The sequence below is a fragment of the Onychostruthus taczanowskii genome, unplaced genomic scaffold (assembly GCF_017590055.1).
Source record: "Onychostruthus taczanowskii isolate IOZ18803 unplaced genomic scaffold, ASM1759005v1 scaffold10, whole genome shotgun sequence".
NCBI classification, from domain to species: Eukaryota; Metazoa; Chordata; class Aves; order Passeriformes; family Passeridae; genus Onychostruthus; species Onychostruthus taczanowskii.
The window spans coordinates 13,065,179-13,089,127 of record NW_024496526.1 but is presented as its reverse complement, the minus strand read 5'-3'; the positions used below and the strand labels follow the sequence as shown (position 1 = coordinate 13,089,127).

Below are 23,949 nucleotides of genomic sequence, written 5' to 3'. Positions count from 1 at the left end.
TTTTTGTCTGGGACCAACTCAAATCAGGCATTTCCACTGTTCTTTCTCCCGAGTTTGTGATGATGGGAACGCCTTTGATGAAACAAAGCGGCTTCATGTGCTTCTGCTTCATCAATGCCTTTTTGTTTCTCGTACTGCAAATGTTCTGTCTGACCATCCAGCCCCTGAAAATGGCACAGAACAGCTCCTGGTACCAAAGAGTTTGGAAAAGGACAAACCATTGCACATGAAGCTCAAGGAGTCAGTTCCCATGACAGGAACTGAGCAGTCTGAATTCAAATCTCCTGACACCAGAAAATGCTGTCATTAAGAGCAATTTCTCTCTGCAGACAATTAAAACTGGTGAAGATCTGTAGTGCTACAAAGATCTGCTCATTTCCCATGTTCCTTCATGAACAGTTGTCCATGTCCCAATCCTATCACTATTCATGTGCCTGCTCATGGCTGATTTTCCGTGTCAAATTCTCTTGCAGAAAACATCCCTTTCTCCTGGGCTTTATTCCTTTTTCTCCTGTGTCTGCCCAAGACAAGCCTTTAGTACCTTGCTGGACCATCAAAGGGCAGTCATTTCACCTCAAAGTGCAAAAGAAAATGACTGCCATCCTTCCTGCTTCAGTCTCTTTAAAGTTTACTGGAGAAAGCAAGCATTTGGAAAAAATTAAAATATAGTGGCAACTAACAATGTTTTTATGAGACTTCTATCAAATGCCTCAGGTGTTTCAATATTGCTGATTTTTTGCAGTTAGAATGACAAGATAGGCAAAGAACTTTTAATATGTTTGCCTTATTTTTTCCTCTGTTTACTGCATATTTAGCTTTAGGATTTTTTCTTCACCAGCTGTTGTGATACCATGTCTGCTGAAAGGTTTTGAAGAATGTAATTGTACATTATACAATTTCCTCATGAGCTTGTACTTGAATGCTTCATGGTGATCCTTTTCCTAGTCTCACTGCCTTATCTTCTCTCAACTGTTTTTGTGACAGATTTATCATAATGATTTTATATACAGTGGAAGCATTTGAAACATTTAACATAAGAATTTAGTTGCAAAACTAGATATGTCTAACTTGAAAATATTTTTTGCCTTCCGTAGTGTAGTATTAAATGCAAATTGCCTGTCATCACAAGTTTTAATTACATGAGCTGAATGCTGAACAGGAAAGATGTAAAATATCAGGAAGAAACAGAAAGGCTTTGTTTCATGTTTGTCATGTGCCAACAGCTTGGAGCTGGATAGAATATTCTAAGTATAAAGATGTATAGTGTTTCTCTACAAAAATGGAGACATTTATTTCGCAGCTGTATGTTGAAAATTGATATTTTTAAAAAGCTAATTCCTTGAACAGTATCTTAGTAAGGTAAGCTGTCAGTGCAAGCATTTTTATCTTACATAATTGCTAAAAAGAGATCTGGAAAGAAAAAGGAACAGATGCATCTTTTGAAAGATTAAAGTACTGTTCCCTGTGACTTGCAATGTGCTGAAGTGATGGTAAGCAGGTGGAAAAGTCAGTTGGGTTCAGTTATAAAATATATCATTGTGAAACATGTGTGTAATTAGGAATTGGGGGTTCTTTGCAGTGAGGAAGCCTAACTATATTTATTTAAGTAAACAAACTTATTTCAGTAAACATGAAGAACTTCTAAATTATAATGCAATTTAGCTAGTGTGTGGCAATATATGAATAAACTAGCAGTAATAATCAATATATTAAAAAAATCAATAATGCTTCTAAAGACCCTCTGTACCTTCCCTCTGTAGAGCTTAAGCACTTTCATAGTGTATCCCACCAAAAATTAAAATAACTTTCCTAAAGAAGTTCAAGCTTAATGTGAAACCCAGTAAAGAGATTTATCTGAATGTCAGGTTGTGCTGGAGTAGGTTTAGGAGCAAGGAGAGAAACGAGCCAGTCTTCTGCAGTGATCTGCAAAGACAAAAGAGAGCCCAGAGCATCACCAGCACAGCTGCCTGGGGCTCCTCTCTGAGAATGGCATGGGTTTTGTCTAGAATATTTGGTGTCTTTCCAAAACTTCTTTTATTATAGAACAATATCAGTTGTTAAGCATAACCAGCTCTAAACTTGGCAATTTATTAAATCCTTAGGAAGGCATCAGATAGCAGTAGTTCTTGGAACTGTATGAGGTTAACGCTCTATTGCACCTCCCTAAAGATAACTGATGTTGAAATTCATAAATAATTCAAAAATACTTAGAAAACACATGATTCATTGCACAATATGCAAGAGAGACAGATGAAAAGTGACTACTTCCTGCCGTTTCCACAAGGAGAGTTTGAGGGTCTGTAGTAAACTTAATCATATTTACAGCAGGTTGAATAAGCAATTGAATTTCATTCAGGTATTTGTTTCCCATTTTGATGGATTTGCTGAGTCTGCTTCCATGGACTCCTTGTGTTCCCTTGTATGCATGGAGAGTGTTCTGAATCCCAGCTGAAGAACTATTTGCATATTGATATTCACACAAGGAAATTATAGCAGAATAGCTGTGTATAATCCAGGCACCTGGCTCCTGGAACACATATTCTGAATATAAATAGTATTTAGGGCTTTCTGAGGCCAGGAGATGCTCCTGTCCCTGTAGGACAACTCTATTCTTTGACTCTCTGGCCTGCTTACACACACACACATGTGGATATATTTCTGCAAATAAATATCTGGCTATAAATTTCAACGTTTCAAAAGTTAAAATGCTAATATACCCTTGATTAAATTTGTTTTGTTATTTGAGAGATTAGAAAAGAACTCTGGAATTAAGGTTGCAGTGATAATAACAGGAATCAAACACACAAAGTTGTAGGTTTAAACTAAATCCCTACTCTGAGTGTTGTCAGTGCTGTGGCAGGGTCCAGCTGACTTCTTCCATGAGGATTCTTGTTGGTTTTGTAGAAGCACTCCTGTCGTTCATGTAGCTCTTGAGAAGATGCTGGTGGTCTCTTTCATGGGTTGCTGGGTTGATAGCTGATAATTTATTAACTTTCCCATCGTAATTGGATCCTTTCAGATGTTCAGCCAACTGGTCAGGCACACAGTGTGAGAGGCCAGCTCCCAAAAGCAGCAAGTCTGACAACATCAGCACCAGTAAGTAGTTCCAGTCACTGCTGTCACTTGGCAAATTTGGATCACTTTAGAAATATAAGCCTTGTGCTATCTTAAAATGTGAGTTTATGTCATGAAAAATGCTCATTACTGGTATATTTTTCTTTTAAAAACCCCAAAATGTAGATATTTCTAGACTTTTAGATTGCCATTTGGTGTTGCACGAGGCAGTTCTTAGGCCTTGCACTCCCTGCTCCAAGGACTACCTGCAGTTTTTTTTAAGAAAAGAATATCCAGTGACAAGCATTTGGCCATATCAGCCCTGTGCAGGGAACTAGTGGGAGCCCTCTGACCATTTAAATCCTACTGAAAGCATCAAAAATAGAGCTGTAAGTAGTGCACAACTTTTGTATTGGCCATCTGCAGAGGGGTGAGTTTTACCTACTGTGAAAATCATCCTGAAAGTAAGAATAGCTCCTGCTGAATGTTTTTTAACACCTCTGAAAGCATAAAAGGATGGCATTGCTGCAGTATTGGCAGCTGAAAGTGGCCAAGGCTGCCTGCAGAGTGCTGAGTGTGCTGCTGGTGCCCTGCTGTACCTGCCCTGGTCACATTTAGCCCAAGTGGAGCAGCACAATGAGCTGCCTGCTATTCAGGTCAGCTTGGTTGGTTGGATGAAACTTTCCCAGCCATCCACACGAGTGAGAGAGAACTCACAAGCTGGAAATAGGCAAAAAAGCGGGCTTTTTTTTTTTTTTTTTTTTTTGGCACCTAAGTAGAACTTAACACACTTATTTATCAAATGTTTTCTTAAAAGAGCCTTGTTGTTATATCTGAATCTTCATAAGCTGAAGTGAACTCAGGATGCTTCAAGTTTTTATTCAGTACTTTACTTCATGTCTCTGACAACCTGACTTGGCTTTCAGGCAGAAAGCCTTCAGGCAGAATTCAAAGCAGTTTTCAATTCTTTATTTAGATTTAATGTAGAGCAGACACTGCCAGCAGCTTATTTTTTTAATAAATCAATAAATGTTGTCAGTGAAACAACCAGCAATATTTTTGTTTTCCACCAGTTAAGGATTGTGATATTAAAGAAAATACATGCCATTCCACACTGGATTTATGCTGGATTCCTGCTTTTATAAATCCTGTATTTATAACATAAAATTATTTGTTGCATGTATTTCTTTACAAGCAGGTACTTAAAGCAAGGCTCAGAAAGAGGGATACAGTTACTGACCTTATTTTTGCAGATAGTCCCATTTCAGGGAAATTATCTGCCAAAATAATGTGAAGCCCATTTTCTTCCCTATTCCTCCTCTCCTTTAACACTGCTGTCTGATCTGTGCACTGTTTTTCTGCTGCATTAAGCATTATTGTAGGTTTTGTGATTGCCTATATCAACATAACAAAATTGTTGGCGATGCTTCACAATGCAGTAAAATGCAGCAAAATGCAGGAATGCACCAACCATCTAGAAGATTGCTGGCTGCTTTTTATTTTCCCACAAATAAAGATAATAGGTACCTCTAAATACTAATTAATTCTTCAACCAAAGCTAGGCCTACTGGATATTTTAAATTAATAATTGCATGACCTAAACTGTTGAAGATCCTGGCCATGCCACTCCAGTCCAAATTGTTAAACAATTCCAGATTTTCATGGACTGTTGCTGCAAATGAGGGCAGGGAATTAATCCAAATTATATTGGTAGCCAAAAATGGGAAAGTCCTGATTTGTTTATAAAAGTACTTGTGTGTACACTATTAACTGTAATGAAGTTGGGATTTTTATTGATCAGCATTAAAATCTCAAATTCATGAGTGAAGCTCATTGCATGAAATTGCTTTGTTGGTGTGGGAAATTATTCTCTTTTAATTAATTTAATTGTTTTACAGCTGTGAAGCCATGATTATTCAATGATATTTCCTTCTGTTTTAGGAAGCATAGCAATCATTGTTCCTCTTGTTCTACTGGTGACTTTGATCACTACTCTTGTAATTGGACTATTTCTTTGCAAAAGAAAACGAAGGTAAGTTATTTTATACTGATTTATGATGTAAAAAATAAATAAATCTTTAAAGTATTTGCACCTTTCTGATATACAAAAAATCACTTTATGTGAGAAACAAAAATGCAACAAATGACCCATGACTTATTTCTGGAGGCAGCAAATCAGTTACATTTTTCTTCTTGCTGGAACAACCATATCTGTTATTGATACTCGAGTTCCTCGTGCAGTAGTTAAAAAAATTGTAGTTCTTACCCACTTTGCTCAATCCTGACAAGGCTGTATAAGTGCGAATAACTTTATCCAGACACTTAGAGAACTTAACAGAATTAATGTATTTCATTGAAACCACATACTAAAATTTTGAGTATTGTTTACATCTTCAAGTTGTATTGAAGATGTAAACAATACTCAAAATATTTACTGTGGAATTCTAAACCTTTCCCTCATTACTGTGGTCCTTTAGTATCTTGCACAGGAAGTAAAATTCCAGCACTGAGTAGGGAATATTTTGTTCTCTTGAATTTACCTGCTTTAGAGCTGATAATGAGCTTGAGTTTGACTTTCTGACTTTGGGCATTTCTTCCAAGGCCATGTTTGGTGGCCAGGGGAGGCAGGAGTATTTCTGCTGTACGAGACACCTGAGAGAGCTGCTTCACATGTTCAAAGAACATCACACTGATGGTGATGCAGATTTAGCAAGGGGAGATTCCTGGTAATAAGGACATGGCCCACTAGGGAAGGCGGAGTGGGAATCAGAGAGCAAACCATTTACTTCAGACTGTAGCTGTCCTGCTCACTGCCCTTGAGCAGTTGTCTTCCTTCCTTCTGGGGCTTGTTACCCCACATCTGAAACCAAGATAATGTCTCTTTGTTAAGTCCTTTAAAAATAAGTGATGAATCTGCTGTTTCTGCAAACGTGGCCTTTGATGAGGCCATTTCAGTACTCCAGGCTGAAAGAATCTTTCAAGTTACTATGATCTGGCATCACATGCAACATCTCTCTCCCCTGCCAACTCTGGTGTAAACTAGTGAGCATCAATTTTTAAAACCTTTTTTGTAAAGCCAATAAGATAAATGCATTTCCTGACCATACTGTTAGTAGAGCTGACCCTGCCAGACTCCATGGATGTCATTATGTGCTGCTGCACCTCAAATGCCAAGTTTAGTGATAGCCAAATCCTGAAACCAGTTGCTGCTCTGTAAATTATTTAGGTTACTGAGAATCACTTGTTAAATAATAGATTTTTCAGTGGAGAAATAGAACTAGCCTCAAAAAAGGGCTTTCTTTTTAAAATTATATTTGAAAATGTATTTTAGAGTTATTTTACCTCTTCAGAGAAGACTGTCAAGTATTAAAGCAGATATAGCTGTTCAACACTTGCATGCTACTGTTAAGTGCCTATTTTAGGAAATATTTTTTCAATGACTTTTCTGAAAAATACAGATCATTTAGTATATTGGATTTCAGATACTGACTGCATCTTACTCAGCCAACAAGAGGACTCGACTGTTATCATCCTGACTGTGACCTCCCTATTATTCCCTTGTAATTCTAGAGAACATATTGCACTGGGAAAAAATTACCCTCTTGAGGTTATTTCAATTGCTTGGGCTGAAATCACCTCCTTAGCTAAAAGAAATGAATTCAGCAACAGAAACAATTCAACTCAATCACTTATCTTTACTGATACCTAATTCAAGGTTAAAAATAAGGCTCTGTCTTTTATTAAAGCTTGAAAGAAAATTCAAGTTGAACTTCAGTGTTCCAATCACCACTGGCAGGGAATGCAAACTGGAATGAGGAGAAGTTCATACATTTTTAATGCATCGTGATGGAAACATTTGCTTGTCCTCAGTTTACAGCTGACTTTGGGCGACTGGTTTGAAACAAAAGTGAAATGAATGAGCAAGAGGACATGACTCATATCCTCTCTGCCTTCATTCCTGCAGGGAATCTGCAATGACTTTGCAAGGCTTTCCTTGGAAGTGAGGGAAATCTGGAAATAATTGGAGGAAGTCCGGGTTGTAGACAGCGAGTTAGCACTTTGTATGGATTCACACCACTACAGCCAAACTGAGAAAAACAATCAAATTCTGCTTCCAGCTTCTGTGAAATCTATACATAGACTCAGATTGCTACTTTGCTTGGAAAATGGAAGGATTTTATGATTGTCTCTGGAGGAAATGCTTTTTCATCCTGTTGATTTTAGAGATTAAAGAGAAACAAAATACCGAACAGCTTGCTTGAAAGTTCACTATCTTCTTTTTTGTATGTTTCTGCATTACAGGACAAAAACTATCAGAAGACAACCCATGATAAATGGAGGAATCAATGTAGAAATTGGCAATCCATCATATAACATGTATGAGGTGGGCCATGACCACAGTGAAGGTGGTCTTTTAGCCTCAGATTTTACTCTAAATGCAGAAAAGGTAATTTCTGTTCTCTTTCTGGTGGCAAAGCCATTTTATGTCTTGCAAAGGTTTTGTCTTTAAATGTAACGAATAGAAATGTAGAACAATGACATTTAGATTTAGTTAATGAATATAAAACCAAGTTAGATTTCATTAGAATAAATGTCATGTATATATATTAACAGCTGTTTTGTAGTCTGATGCTGTCTGACGGTCATTTTTCCTAGTGCCGGTATTTGATCAATATAGAGTTAGAAATTAACTACAAAATGATTGGGGTTTTTTTGTCAAGGCGTGTCTATGAGCTGGCAAACCACAACCTAATGGCAAATATTTAAAATTGGAACCACATTATTGTCCAGCCCCTGTCTGAAGCACAAAAGAGTGCATGCATGCATAGGAAAACTAACCTATTTCACACGTGAAAACCTGCCAAGGCGCGAGGAACTGGGATTCCTGACGGGACAGGTAGATTAAATGTTTGCACAAAGCTAGCAAGTATTATCATTTCCTTGTGAGAGATGCTGTCAGTCCTGCAGCAGCACTCCAGTGATTGAAGTGCCGGAGTGATGTGCCGCGGGATGAGCGGGGTAATGCCGCGGTATCTCTCCCGGAGCTCCGTAATCAGACACACACCAAAGGGCAGCCATCACTCCGTGGCGTTTCTGACAATAACGGGATTACTGATGTGATAGCTCTAGGAATGTCACCGCTGCATCACACAGGCAGTGTGCTCAGTGCAGGAGGTAAGCTGAAAATGGAGTTACTCACTGGAGGCAGAGTGGCTGAGCCAATGCTTATTGTGAAGTCTGGCCCTAATCCTTAGTGGAAAATGGTTGGAAAATGCTGATATAATGACCATATTGAATGTAAGAATTTTTTGTGCTGAGGATTGCCTGGAAGGAGGTTTTTTATAAATGCAGATCACTCTAAAATGTTTTTAGTTGGTGCACTGTTTATTTAACAGTGTTGATAAGTACACGTGGAAAATGCTCTATTGGCACAGAAACTGAAATTTTCTGTTTATACAGGCCAGATACATAGGGGGAGGGTCCACTGCATTCAAGCTGCCCCACACAGCTCCATCAATCTACTTAAACTCTGACTTGAAAGGACCACTATCAACAGGGGTGAGAAATGATGATCCAAGTCCATTCCATTCCACCACAGCCCCTTTCTAAAGAAAGTTTGTCTGTCATTTTTGAGTAGAGGCATTTTCTGTTTGTTTTTATTTTTTTTCTTATTTACTGTAATGAAGAATGACAGCAAAGAATACATTTTCTATTTGAAATAAAGGGTGCACCTCTGCATACAAAATTTCATCTGTACCCATCATTGTAACATGATCTAAAACTGCAAATGTCTTTGCAAAAGAATAAAAAAAAAGTAAGCAATATCATGCTTTGCCACAATATTATATAAGTTTAGCATGGCCTTCACAGCCACGTGTCCTGATATATTTGCAATTTGTATGCAATTACAGACATTTAGTGAAGTTTATCAAACTGAAAGATGGTCCCAAATAATGGAAACAAGTGGCTTTATTTTAGAGGAATTTGATACACATAAAAAATTAACAATTTCCTTCAATATTTGCAAAGCAAATTTTAATTGTTCAGATTTCAATGGATTTGTATCATAAAAGAACTTCTAAAACATTGGACTTTTTGCTCCAACTTAGTATGAGGTTTACAAACATTAATATTTAAGATACAAAAAGGACATCAATATGACATTCATTTTCATGTGCCTCAGTATATATCCATTTTTTTGTGCCATTCACGTTCTTGCATGATTGTAATATGTTGTATTTGGAAATGTAATAATTGTTATGGGGTGTGTTTTTTGTGATGGAGCACAGAACCATGGATGATGAAAGCCAGAATATTCACCCATCTTTAACTTTTTGTCTTAAATTTTGGTCACTCCAGCTTCTTTCTGTACCTCACTTTACTGCCTTGTGTAATCAGTACCACTGATGATACCAAAGAGGTATCATGAGGCAGACCCTACTATTATATATAATTTTAATAACTCAATAAGGCACTGCATAGATGCAAAAGATCTCTCTTCTGTTGTGGTTATCATCCTTAATAATGGTTGTCAATGAAGTAAAAAAGTCCTGACAATTGAAAGAGACCTAAATTTCTGATTACAATCATGACCACAAAAGTAAAAGTCTATGGGGACAGACAGATAGATAGAATTGAGAGTAGCTTTTATTTTTTTTTTCCTGTTTTTTCATTAAATAGATGTGGCTCAACTTGTTCTGCCTCCACTCCAGGAAAGTCTGGACCACGAGGCAATCACTTTCTCATCTGTAATAGATGGAAGGGCAGCTTTTAACTCACTAATTGAGCAGCTGCTGTAGCTCTCCAGCCTGAGGAGTATCTGAATCCTGGGCTCAGAAAAAGAATTGAGCAACAAGGAAAGGACGAACTAAGACTTAAAGTCATTTTTCATTCCTTGTTTCCCAGGGTGTACTCAGGATATTTTCAAGTCAGGAAAACCTACTCAGTTCTGGTTTGGCCAATTTAAAGTTTAGCCACTTCATATTACACCAAACAAATTAATTTCCCTTTTTAAGAGCTTCTTGATGTTCCACTCAGTATCTGTGCAAGCAAAGCAGTGCTGATAAATTAGTTGTAAAAAGAGGAGGATTTTGACCACAAGGTGCCCTTTCATGTTATCGTGGGTAAAAGCTGAACTCTAATTGGATAGCAAAGTTCTTCTAGGGACAATAAAGGTACAAAGTATGAAGGAAGTAGTGGAGACTCAGGGGATTTCTCACACAATGAAGCGCTTTGAGGCATTAAAAATGGACTTGTCCTATGCTGAGGTGCCACTCTTTTCAACATATGTTTTTTCATTACCGTCCAAACCACCAAAATTGCTGAGAAAAGATTTCTCAATTTGTAACTGCTATGATATATTAACAGTTATACTGGTTTGTTATTAAAGTTTAATTTACATGACGAAAGTCTTGAATTTTTTGGTCAAATCATGTTGTGTATTTGGGCCACAGAATTCGAAAACATGGTCAGCTATTGATGGGATGCTGATGTCTTAGAACAGGTAATATATGGAAACTGTTGGCTGCAGTTTTCTACTGTTAAACTTGTCACATGGTCTCACAGTGCACCTTCTCTATGAACTCCTTCATATCTATTCTGAAATCTTCCAGTGTAATAAGGTGGACAAGTCAACCTCAGAGACATTTTTCAAGGTTTTTAATTTAATTTTTGTCAATGTTTTTATGGTTTTAATATCATAATATGCTGCATGTCATGTCATTGGTTACTTTAATAGCATGTCTCATCATGAATTTAATTATCAACTAAATAATTAACTCATCATCAGGTTTGCAGACGTCCAGGTATCTATTAAATATGTCCTGTTGTATTTTATGTGTACTTGTTCTTGCTTTAACAAAACCATTTCCATTTCCATAAATGCTAATTTTGATTCTATCTGACTGGTCTAATGTTTGCTTAATTTCTCTGCAGCCAACAAATTATGCCAATCCAGTATATGCAAAGTTATACGTGGATGGACAAAACTGTCGAAACTCCTTGGCAAGTGTTGATGAAAGAAGAGAACTTCTTCCAAAGAAAATAGATATTGGGATAAGGGAGACTGTGGCATAATCTGCTGTTACCTTTTATACTCTGTATAAATGTATAAAAATATAAGGATTACTTTTCTATGTACCAACAGTATTATAATTGTTTTGGCATCAGCATTACCTCTGTTTTTTGTTTGGTTGATTGTTTTCTGGGTTTTTCTTTTGCTGATGACTTTTGACTGACCATTTGTAAGGTATTTTTATGAAAAAGAAACTGCACTACGGTACAATTTACAACAATGCTGCTGAAATGACACACCTTTAAATTTGTTAAAATGGCAAACAACATATTCGTTTGTAGCGTGAAAATGAGCAATCTATTTTCTATGAACTTTTTTGGTTCTACTTAATCGATGAAGATGGTATCTGCACTTTTTCATTATGTAGTCTGGAAGCTGTAGTACAGTGTGTAATTTTGTTTATTTTAAATGGTGAAAGAATGATTGAATGGTCTACTCTCTTCTTTGTGCCCATTAGAACTTCTCTTCAGATCCTGATGAAGCTAGATAACTTCTCACAAACAAACATAACTTTGCTTTTGAATTAGCTTTAGGTTGCCAAGAAGTAAACAAGACTATAGAACTGAAACATCTAATGATCTGCATGAACACAATGATTATGTTTCAGAAATTCAGTGACTGTACATGATATACTAAACATATATACCATGTAAACAAGCTTTGTATTTATTAAAACCTTATAGAACATAGTAACGATATATCTTGGAAGCTGAAACCTTACTTGCTGTGGGACAAAGCATACGAACTCCAACAGTCCTGTAGGACAGTAGCCACCCTAGAGCACAAGAGGGCATTGCCTACACATGCTTTACATGTTTATTCACTTAATCACACGCAGTTCTTACGGACTAATAACTCCCCAGCTCACACCGAGCAGTGGGGAAAAAGCCAGACCCCAAACCTTAAGCACACTCAGATGATCACAGCATTCGGTTTTGACAATCATAAATAAAACCCCTCACACCTCTTTAGTGATATTAAAGGATTCAAAACACGGCAGTTTCTTTAATTTAACATAAACTGTGGTATTGTGGAGGTAAAAGGAGCCAAGCTGCATATTCGTGTAACCTTAGCAAAGCCTAAGTTTCAGTAGTCTGGGTTCAATATCAAAGTCCAAGTATCAAAAGTGAAAAGCATCAGTATCAGTTTCCAGCACTTCTCTGACCTGGCCTGTTTTCTGTTGTTGCTAAGAGGCAAAATCCAACTCACCTTTTCTTAATTTTGATGGAAATAAAGAATACAATTACTTTCAGGTTTGAACTGAATCAAAATATTTTATACATAACTTTAAAGGCACAAAAGACGTATTCACACATATACTGTGGAGGACTCTTCCTTCCTCTGCTAGACATGACTGACTTTTAGCTATCATAATATATTAACCTAACAGATTAAATATGTTTGTGGTTGCTCTTTATTCCCTTTGTACAAGCATTACAAAAATAACTGCTGTTTTATAAGAGATTTTTGTTGTACTATTGTGCATGCATACTACCTATTTCTAAACTTTGCCATATTGGGGCCTTTATAAAACTCTTGATTTATGTAATACTAGTGCAATTTTGCTTGAACAATGTTATGCATATCATAAACTTTTTCAGGTTCTTGTTTAAGTACATTTTTTTAAATTGAACAGTATTTTTCATTTTGGTTATAATAGTCATTTTGCCTATGTTTCTACAATGAAGTGTTAAATACTTTATAAAAAAAAATTGTTGACTGATTTATTTAAATGAAAATCTACATACTTAATTCAGTGTGTTGACTAATTTTTAAATTTAACTTATAAAATGAAAGCTAAAGAAAGAGCAAATTGAAGCAAAAAAACATTACTTTGTACAAATGGCTAAATCCATTTTCTTAATGAGAATTTTTGCTTTTTATACAAATTCTATTTGAATGTTTTTGCAGCTCTGCACATGTTTGGATGACTTAGGTGTATAGCTGTATGTTAATGTCAATAGAATTTTAAAGCTATTATTTTTTCTATAAAAATACTGTATTAAATAGTTTCATACCACACAGCTATGATTCCACAGGTTCTGCCTTTGTTCTGCTGACATAATCAGAGATGGATTAGGCCCTCTTTTATTTATGTTTTTTCCCACAATTACAGTTATTATGAGGCGTAAGTAGTTGGAAATTTCAGAAACTTTGCCATTAATTTTCTAGAAGAGAATCTCTTGTCTTCAAAACTCAGGTAGATCTAAATTTTATGTGGTGGGTATAGAAATAACATGAGCTAAAGCATGAATTCTTACACAGGCCTGAGGAACTTTACTTATTGTGATGTCTCAGTTTCCCTTCACTGACACATTTTATTTACTTTACACCTGCTTGAGAGTTAATCACTTTGTAAATAATAATTTATTTCCTCATAAATACACAGTTGATGTTAGTGGAGCTATTAAATATTTTATATTAGATCAGAATGTGGTCATAAGTATGTAGGCAGAATTTTGATGGAGATACTGAGCTCTACCACTGCCATACTTAATAATCTTTAAATTGCACATAGGCGTAACAATCCACAATGGGTTTTTCTTTGTTTTTTTCATTTTACCAAGGTTCTCCACAGGAACTCTCTCCACAATCCTTCAACAGCCCCAGAATCCCCAGGTTCTGTAGGTGGGCAGAACACACAAGGAGCTGAAGGGTGAAAGATAGAGAACCTGATCAATTACTTATACATTCATCCTCAGAAGTTCAGTAAAATGGTTTTGGGCAGGAAATTCTATAAAATTTTACAAGGGACAAGGGAAATGTTTAACTTTTTACATTCCCACAGCCTTTTTGCTGTTATTTAGAGCACAGGTTCATGGGTGTTGTAAGTTGACACAAGCTTAGAAGTAAAAAGAAAAATTGGCTGCATCACAGATAGAAGAATCTGTCTCTTCAGAGTGTAGTTGCAAGGCTTTTCCTGGTTGTTTTCCTGCGAAAGCATTCAGTGAACATTCAGGTGAAATGCCAGTTCTCTACCATTCCACAGAATTCATTGGGATAAAATTTTTCTCTCACAGTACTAATGATTTTGCTTAGCAATAGGAAGGTGTCTGTGGGTTCCACAAATAGCAGGAGTTAATGTTATTTACAGAAATTGAACTGTTCATTGACTTTGTGCTCTTAGGCTAAGGAATACCCATGTTTTCATTCAATAGACAACAGAAAGAAATCTATGTTTGAAGGGGAACATGATGTGCTCCATCACGAGCTAGGTTCTAAAATTCTTTGCTGAATGGAGAATCCCTATGCAAAACATGAAAAAAAAAGAAAAAAGGATGTGTTGAAAATTTTATAGTTCCATCTAATCGATTTTATATGTCCTCACAGAAGTTATTCCAGTTTATTTACATACTAGTGCAGTGGAGTCTCTGCCTTGTAATTGGCCTCTTGGTCTATACAAGAGTTTGCACTGACTCTGAATGATGAGAACAAAACGCTAAATGACAAATTGAGATGGGTGGGGTTCCTGGTACTCTGATTACTCACTCCACAAAACTGAAATGCCAACATCAATGCAGTCCTGTTGATGAACATTAGGAAGCCGATTTGAGAATATTTATTTTGCTGAGCATATTCTAATTTTTCTTTCTCATTTCTAAGACAGTCATGGTGTTTGGTGTTTGCAGAAGGAAAGCTCTGTAGTGAAATGCCTTTAAAACTCCTACTTCAGTCTATTACCTAGCAGTGAGATTGCTGAGACACTCCTAATGTAGCAGCAGTTGTTTTATTTTTATCAGAATCAGTGTAGTCACATATATTAATTGAATCTTGTGTAAACATTTCAATTTGTGAAAGTGCCTAATGTATCAGAATGGAACCAATGCATCCCCTTTTTTGGAGGATGAGATGATATAGGGAAACAATGTCAGTGATGATAAAAGGTCCTCAAGGTTGTCAGCCTTAAAAGTGAAAATATTTTTCATGTGGAAAAAGCAGACCAACAATGAATCTTGTCTGTCCAACCCTGGGCATCTCTGCAAAAGTACTGGGGCATTTGGAATTTTTCAAATCTTTGCTGGACAGAAGGATGGCTGATGGAGGGAAGGCTAATTTATCATCCTAGGTCACTAATTTATCGTGCTTTACCATCTCCACATGTGAAATACAGATCTCGTGGAGGCAGGGGTTTCTCATTCAGTGCCCATATTTTAAGGTGACAAAAAGGAAGAGAAAAGCCTAAGGAATCTTTTTGCTCCCCTGTGCCAGCTGCACATCACTTGGTACGTGTTGTGCCTCTCGTGACCTCTGGCAGTGATGTTCAAAGTCAAACTCGTGTAGAGGGAACTGTCTGCTGGCCTCAAAGGATGTTCAATCAATTTACCCTGGAATGAAGATGATACTGCTGACCTCCACTACTGCTACTAAGCCTACTAATGATCCATTTTTTGGTAAAAAAATAACTTTAAAGTACCACAATACATACGAATACAAAATGTATATAGTGAATAGTATAGTATCAGAACACATCTGTAGTTACTCTGAGTAAAAAATAATTTTCACAGTTGAATAGGAAGAGCTGAAACTACCATGGAAACTCAAATGAAATATTAATTTAGGATTACTGCTAAAGCTCTTTTAAGGTGTCTTTGAAGCCTGGAGAGAAAAAAAAAAAAAAAAAAAAGGATTAGAGAAACTGCCCACTGGCTTTTTCTTAAAGTGTTTCTTAAATAAAAAATTTTGAATGTTACAAAAGTTGGCACCTCCGAAGATTTCAGGAAACAAGCTGTGTAGTCCAATAGTTTCTCACTGTTTGTAATGCACAGGCAGCATTCTGTCACATGAGTTGGTGTTGGAGGGTTTATTCGTGATAAAGAGAATAAGGTAAGTGCGTGCAGATTCATGAGAACACTTGCTGAAGAGATGACCTGCTCAACAGGTGAGTGTCCGTGCTCCTGAATAGCTCAAGGGGGTGGCAAGGATTGCATTTGAGCCTTGGGGAATGGGTTTCCACCTGATGATGTTTAGATCTGGTGCCCTGTGTGTGTGAGCAGCTCAGCGAGCTCTGTGACAGACCAGCCCCTGAGCCAGGGCAGGGGCCACGCTGGGCTTGCTCTGTCCAAAGAGCAGCAGCCAATGTTGGGGCAAAGCTTTCATTCCATTGAGGACCCTGAGGTTTGGGGTATCCCAAAGTGGAGGCCTGGTCTGATAGAAAAGCAGGAATGAAGCTCTGAAGAGCGTGAGGTTGCTGGGTGTGAGAGCAGTGAGACCTGATAGAAAACTGCAGCAGGGAGCTCAGCTTTGTGCCCTGCAGCCCTGCCCTCTGCTGTGCTGTGGACATCACACACTGCCTTTCCTTCACACATTCAGTGTGGCCAGCTATCCCCAGAGCTGCCCAACAGAAATTCTGCACATCTGGTGAAATATGAGATTAACTGCTTGGTAAATCAGGAAGTGATTACTGAAATGTAAATATAGCAGCTATACTTATGCTGTTACTTTGAGGAGCTACAGGTCCATAAAATAATTTCTTTTTTAAAAAGGAAATGTTTCTTTTTAAAAGAAAAAGGAAGAAATGTTCAATTAATATTCCCACATACTGGGAGGCAGTCTGCCATGTCTTATAATAGTACATCAGGAGATATGTCCTTCAGGAAGAATAAATCCAGATGGGATGAGTAGTCTGGTTTATGTATAAGGTTAAGGTTGCACTTCTCCAGGTAAATTGTAATCCTGGACATCTATTTTCTCCTACCTGACACAAAAATGGAGTATGTGTATATCCTGCATTTTTGTGTACACTTGTAAATGCTCAACTTTAAAAGCCTGGTCTTATCTGTTGCTTTTCAGAGCAGGAGGAGTGCACTGGGGAGGAGAACTGGTGCATTCTCCAGTGATCAGATTTGCTGGACTAGCAGTGTTGCATGTCTGTCCTTACTTCAGGAGTCACAATATTCCAGTTAGAGCTTGGCAGCCACTAGAACTTGTTTTATGTAGTAAGAGTGTAGCAGGGCTCTTTGTACAGCAGAACCAGAGTCGATAAAATGTGCAATAAAAGCCATGTGTGAGCTCCCCAGGGCTGGTGTGCAGCCTCTGCTCCCCCAGGCTGGGGGTCCCAAGGACTTTTGGTGTCCTTTCCACTGGCTGTGGTGAGCTATGGTGGTGCAAACAGAACCTTTCTCACCTGCAGGGCTCTGTAGCTCAACAGGCAGTTGGAAAATTGGTCTGTCATTAAGAGAGAGACCTTTTTTAGGATTTGTCTGTGTGTGCATGATTGGGTTCAGCCCTTGCTCTGCCCTGATGTGTCTTACTGACATTTTTCAGAAGATGCTAAACCTTAGTGGAAGATCTGTGATGATTTTCTGCATATATTCAGCTATTTTAATAATTTTGAAATTCCTGAAATCCTAGTAGTTCAATGCCCTGTAAAGTAATTTAATGTAAATTTTTCTACAGTTTTAGCTCTAGTTAATTTTTTTCTAATTTGTTTCCTACAATGCAGAATCAGATACATTTCTCCCCTATTCTTAATGAACATGAATAAAATAAAACACAATGCCTAATTTGAGATTGCTATTATGTAGATATACTACCACAGTTGTGTCTGACAGGATTAAGTTGTGCTTTTTTCTGCTTAAATTAAAACATTAATGCAGCTTTCAGTGATAGGTACTAAAACATCTTTATAAATATTTGAAAAGATGCTGTTCAATGAACTGTGCAAGACAGGAGGCTGACCTCGCACAACTAATTAATTACCACAATCAGAGGAACTCCAGACAGAGTACCCTCTCCAGCAATTTGAAACGTAATTAACATTCGTGTCTCGTAAAAGTCACTTGACTTCCAATTATGATTAAAAATGCAAGGGCACGGGGACACAGCACTGGGAGAGCTGAGAGAAATCCCCGAGTTCGGTGGCAGCAGCTGGAAAGGAATGTCAGGCATGGAAGGACTGGCAGGGAAACAAGGAAATAGGGATTACACACCCTTGTGTCCCACTGAAGGACTCGTGAGGTGTAGGACCAGCAGCACCACCCATGGGTTTGGCCCCACTTTTTTAGCCCAACAAAATTCTTAACTGAGACTGAGTCACGCTGGGCAGTTACAGTTCTCCATAATCCTAACCCAGATATTATTCACCCAGATATTATTTACCCAACAAAACCCAAATATTATTTACCCAAGTATTATTTACTCAAAAAAAAATTCTTAGCCCAGACTGAGTCACGCTGAACGCTTACAGTTCTCCATAATCCTTACCCAAATATTATTTACCCAGATTTAAGAATATCTGGCAAACTACATGACAGCTGTCATGCATTTTGTTATAGAATTAATTAGTCTTAAAGGATTGAACTTGTCACTGAAAAAGTCCTAATTAAGCACATCTGACTTGACAACAGTGTATTTCTTTAAGGAATATCAAAACTGAATGAAACAATATTAAATTGCTTGTAAGGCTCTATAATCGGCAGGGAAAACCTCTTTTTTGTAGTAAAAAGTTCACACATCCGTTACAAGTCTTGTCTACTTCTAAAAGTGTTTTAAAATCTAGATAACATTTCAATATTTGAAAATACCTTAAAGGAATTTTCTTCTCACGTATCTTTTAAAAGTAGACTGTCAGAAAGATGTTTTTTTAAATTAACATTTTAATGAAGGAATAAAATAATTTAGGTTAACAAGCCCATTAGCAGTAAATGAAACAGCAAATCAATTACCATAATGAAAATTGAAAAGCAGCAATCATATTGTCTGTTTAAATAGCCATATCCCATAAATACAGTATGACAACCTGGATCTTGTCACATATTACTGTATAACATCCTATTTTCATCGGCATCATTAATATCAGAACAATTGCTGCAGTCCACCAAAGAGAAAAATGCTGAGATCAGTCACCCAGGGGTGGTTCATTGCTTCCATGTCCTGTGGACAGTGAAACTCCATTGCACTGCTGGGTCAGGTGTGTTTATTTGTACAGCTTGATGTAAAATATGAAAGTTCATTGAAAAGGACTCTTCACCCTGAGACCAGCTTGGTGACTCTCGGAAGGGAAGGGACAGAAGCGTTACCTTCCCTGGGACAAGGAGCACATAATTAGTCCATCAGGAGAGGAGATGTTCCTTGACCTAACAAAACAACAGTTGTGTCTCAGAGGAAAGGAAATGAGGCCCTTCTTAATTAAAAAAAAAAAAAAAAAACCACATACACAGTCTTGTAATGGCAAGAGAGCAAGATTAGATCTGGGATGAGCCTTTGGGGAGCTCACAAAATCTGCCTGGCTCCATGAACAAGCGCTGGGAGAGGGAACTGTCTCCAGAGGTATGGAACAAAATGATGAAGATTCCAAGAGGTACATGGAAAGCTACATGTAAGTTACCTAAAATTAAAAGAAGAAAAAAAAAAGGGGGGGAGAAATAATGAGACATGGGTTTTGGTGGGGGGTGTTCATTTGCAGATATGTGGTATATTTTAAATGTGGATATTATGAGGAAATAATTCTGCTTAGATTTTCCCTTAGCTGGCTGAGAGGACTTTGAGGGATGTCAAAGTTCAGGATAATAACTCCTCACAGGAAGTTATGGAAAATTAGTCTAGCTAGTAAAACACCTTACATATCCGATAGGATCCTTTGAATTCTTGTTTTCAGTTATTTCAGAGAGCAACCATCACTATAGATACTATGTGTATCCGAAGTCTGTAGGACTCAGTTACTGGAAACCTCTTATTTCTTAAATTGTTTTCAACCCTTCTTTATTCCTATTCCAAAGTACTCAAATGCAATTCTATTTCTTTCATGTTTTCATAGGGTTTTTTGCTTCCTACTCCCTGGCAGGTTGAAAAAAGTCAGGGAAATTAACTGGATTCCACAGGTATAGATAATATGAAATTGAGTTCTTTGTACAGAGCAATTCCTTTTATTTATACTTCCTGCAATTTCAGAGTTCAAATTGCAGTTTAAAAACTTCTGGTGTTTTGGAAGAGTTGAATGACAGAAAAACGGAATCATACTCATTACAGATGACAGAAACCCTGTGGACAGCACCGAGGGAGGGAACTACTTAATTAAGAATAAGAAATACAGAATCACGGGGCTTGACAGTACCTTGGGGTTCTTCTTGCCCTCTCCACTTTTCTCTAACAGCATCAGCTACAGCTCAGGCAGCCTCCACAGGCACTTCTCCAGAATTTCTGAAGAGTGACAGCAATGTCCCTAAACAGCCAATTTCAAGAGTGACAGCAATATCCTTAAACAGCCCATTTCAGCACTTGCTGTCCTTATTTTTTTTTATTTTTTTATGCATATGTTTCAGTTTCCACTGGTGAAGTTTAAAGCTGCTTGTCCCATCCATCATGGACAAACTACCCTACTTTTTACAGCCCTTAAGAAGGTGAGGAGTTAAAATGAAGCAGAGATGACCCCGTTGTGGGGGGACCCCATGAGCACAGAGGGTCCTGCTGCAATGTCACCTCCAGCCAGGCTGTGGGGCAGCACAAAGGCCACAGGGGTCTGCTTGTTCTCTTTTGCTGCACCCCATGGTCTGCGTGTGATATCTGAGCAGGGAGAGACTCAGGGAGACTCCTTGCATTCTGTCTCCTCCTAACTGCAGTCCAAGTGATCACAGAGCTCTGAATTGTTACTTCATTGCTTCTAAATCTTACTCTGTAGGTGAAGACATGCATTGATCCCTTGCTGATGCCAGGCACGATCTGTAAGGAACTAACCCCCAAAGTGAATTGGCACTGTGAGCAGAAATCTTCATATTCCAGCAGAGAAAAACTCCAAACAAACAAGGTTGTATCCATACCTCTGCAAAATTCTGGGCATCAGAGAGTCATGCAGATAGTATTTAATGTATCTAAGAAGTTGGACTCAATCCCTGTGGGTTACTTTGAACCCTGGATGTTCTATGATTCTATGATAATGTAGCTAATTTATTTATGTCTATAAGAGCAAGATCTGTGCCTGCAAACATTCTGAATCATTTCTGCTGGAGAAACTGCTGAGGATTTTTGGGTTGAAGGAAGGTCTCTGCTGGTAGAATGAAGAAGAGACTTTCCCCAGGATATTTCAAATAGCTGGTGTCTTGTCTTGTTGCCAGCTGCTCTAGTGAGGTGGGATTTTTTTGTTGTTTGGGATTCCTCTTACCTACCCCTTCAGCATTATTAGCTGCTAAAGGGAGGATTTCACAAAACAGAAAAGAAGGCAAGCGAAATGAAGATCAGAGAGCAACCCTAGGAAGGCCCTGACCCCACATTTCGTTCACAAAGGGCAGAAAAATGCTTCTCTGTAAAGGCAGTAATTGTGCAAGGCGTTGTGTCTGTTCTGCGCAGTTGCAGTGATCACACCCCTTTTCTCTCCAGCATTTCTCTCCAGCAGCCCTTAACTTGCACTCCAGCTCCATCTCTCACTCCTCACCCTTGCCACCAGGCTCTCTGCCCCGAGGAATTGAAATTCTGCCATTTCTCCTCCTGATGGCTCTTGAGTTCTCTCTCAGCTCCACTCTGTGCTGACCTGCCCTGGGCAGCCGACTCACGACCTCCAGAGCATGGGCATCTCAGCCAGCTTGGCTGGGCTGGCAGCTTCCCTCAGGGCTCACTATAACCTTACACAGCAGTCAGGTCCATGAAAGGTTATATTCTAAAGGACACAGAGGGAAATGGACATTTATGATAATAAGGGTATCTCCTACTTTAGTTTTCTTTGCTGCCACTGCATAGAGATTTTTTGTTTCCATTGAAAACTCTGCCTGACCTAACCTACAGCAGCTTTGCAAAGCAAAGTGCTCCATTATCCCACATTTTTTTTTTCCCCCTGTAATTTCAGTTTTGATTGCTTTTTTAAGAGTTCTCTGTACCTGTTCTGCTTGCTAAACTGGGGGGAACTTGGCAGCAGTCACCACAGAGATGGATCTGCTTTACTTGATTCTGCTCATTTAGCTTCCTGTTAGAATGTCATAATCACTTCTGCAAGTATTTTTTGTCTCATTGTGTGATGTGGTGACACTGATTTTTAGGGTTTTTTAGGACTTTTTAGGAATCTCAGAATATTTGAGATTATTGTGCTGCAGAAACACAGGGATGTCTTCTAAACTCCAAGTACATGGGCAGGAAGTGAATTTCTGATTTTCATAGCGTGGTATCACATAATTAAATTTCTAATAGGAAATGGATATTTACATAACCTGCTCTTTAAGACTGCTCTGAATTCCAAGTCTGCCAGGAAAGAGCATTTATTGTGATGTGACATGTATTCAGTGTCCATTGCTTTCCTTAGATGATGGCAAAAAAAGTGCCACTCTCACAGGGACTAAACAGCTTTACTCATGAAGCATTGAAACTGTTGAATTGTAATCTTATCTACTTAACTATTTTATCTACATGTTTTAAGCTGATTAAATCAGTTTCTTTATACTCTAGAATTTAAAATCCCTTCTCTGGATGTTTCCTGTGAGAGCTTGCAGTTCGTCCAGTGTGTGTGTATGAATGTATAGTGGAAATTAAAGGCTGTTCAAAATTCTGTAAAGCAAACCTGCTTCTTAATGACAGGGTTTTTTCTTTTAGGTTCACTGTGCAGTCTGGGCATATGAGTTTATTTTTTTTTTTCCTGGACCAAGTTTACAGCTGAAGGTAGCAATGTAGTTCACACCAGAGCATAAATCTACAGGCTGAAACCCTTGTAAGAACACACAGTACTGCTATTGAGAGTACTCAAGTGAAAAATTTGAAAAATTGTGTATTTAAAAGTGCTTGTAAAATCCTGTTGCCCTATGGATATGTCCAGGCCCCTTGTTTACTTCCATTTTTCAACAACAATAACAATAATGTCACAGCAATGAACATTGTTTGGACACTGCTGATGGGCATCAGGATGTGAAATGATAGTCACATGCCAAAGGCCAAAAATAAATAAGAACCATCACTCTGTCAGAGCAGCACATCTTCTCCACATAGCCTGGAGAAAACCTTGTTTTCCCAATGTGCACCTCAGGGCATTCCATGATTTAATGCTTCAAGAAACAGTTTGGCCATTTCCTGATCCCAGGGGCTCTTTCATGCATTGATGGAGCTTCTTTTTTTCTTTTTTTTTCTTTTTTTTTTCCCCCCCAGAAAAGTATAGATATTATTATTGATAGTATACTGATAGAAAGTACTGGCCAAAGGGAAGGGGCCCCACCCCCTGGAGCACAGGAGGGGCACTCCTCCACATACACCAGATTGTCACAGAAAATATTTACAAACTGTTTCATATGGTCCCTACTTTCCCGTCTTCATTCTCAATAGTTTTTGCTCATGAGAGTATTTTATAAATCCAAAATGTATTCAGTATATTTCACTAGGAAAGCACCTTGATCTAAAGTGAACACTTAGATTTTAACCAAGCCTACAATACAGAGTGTATCTGCTGGAGGAAGGAAAAATCCAGTTCTTGGGAGACAGAGAGAATGCAATTAACTTGAGTTACATCACTTACTGCTGTATTCATGGGCCCAAATTCAATTCTCTTTGACATACCTTTTAAAAAATCCATTGCTATGAAAAGTAAAAAGTGCAGCTTCACTACTGAAACTCATTTTGAGCTCCTGCCTTTCCCTGCACTTTAAAGTTCAGTACAGAATGGGCAGGGAGCCCTGCTTGTATCCTGAGCCTGGAGAACTTGGGCTGAAAGCAGCACAGGGTCATTGCTCTGTGTCCCTTCCTCAGAATCCATCCTGTCCCTTTGCTCCTCCTGGCACAACCTGATGGTTTTATCTTCCTTCAGCACTCAGGATCCTATAAAAATGATAACATTTTATATATGTTGTCCATTCATGAGAAATAATTAGCACTGTCAATTAGCCCCTGTATCCAGCACCTTCTCTTTCTTTGCTGTC

General features: G+C 38.1%; 1 protein-coding gene across 1 annotated transcript in view; it reads left to right on the top strand.

Moving 5' to 3' along the window:
• The window catches only part of LRP1B (LDL receptor related protein 1B), a 290,821-nt gene extending 280,268 nt beyond the window's left edge, over positions 1–10,553 (top strand). Inside the window, exons 85-89 of the mRNA XM_041406020.1 lie at positions 3,020–3,096; positions 4,996–5,086; positions 7,357–7,501; positions 8,515–8,613; positions 10,509–10,553. Coding sequence (XP_041261954.1) covers positions 3,020–3,096; positions 4,996–5,086; positions 7,357–7,501; positions 8,515–8,613; positions 10,509–10,553 — 457 coding nt within the window. The remainder of the gene's footprint in view (positions 1–3,019; positions 3,097–4,995; positions 5,087–7,356; positions 7,502–8,514; positions 8,614–10,508) is intronic.
• Positions 10,554–23,949: the final 13,396 nt, after the last annotated feature.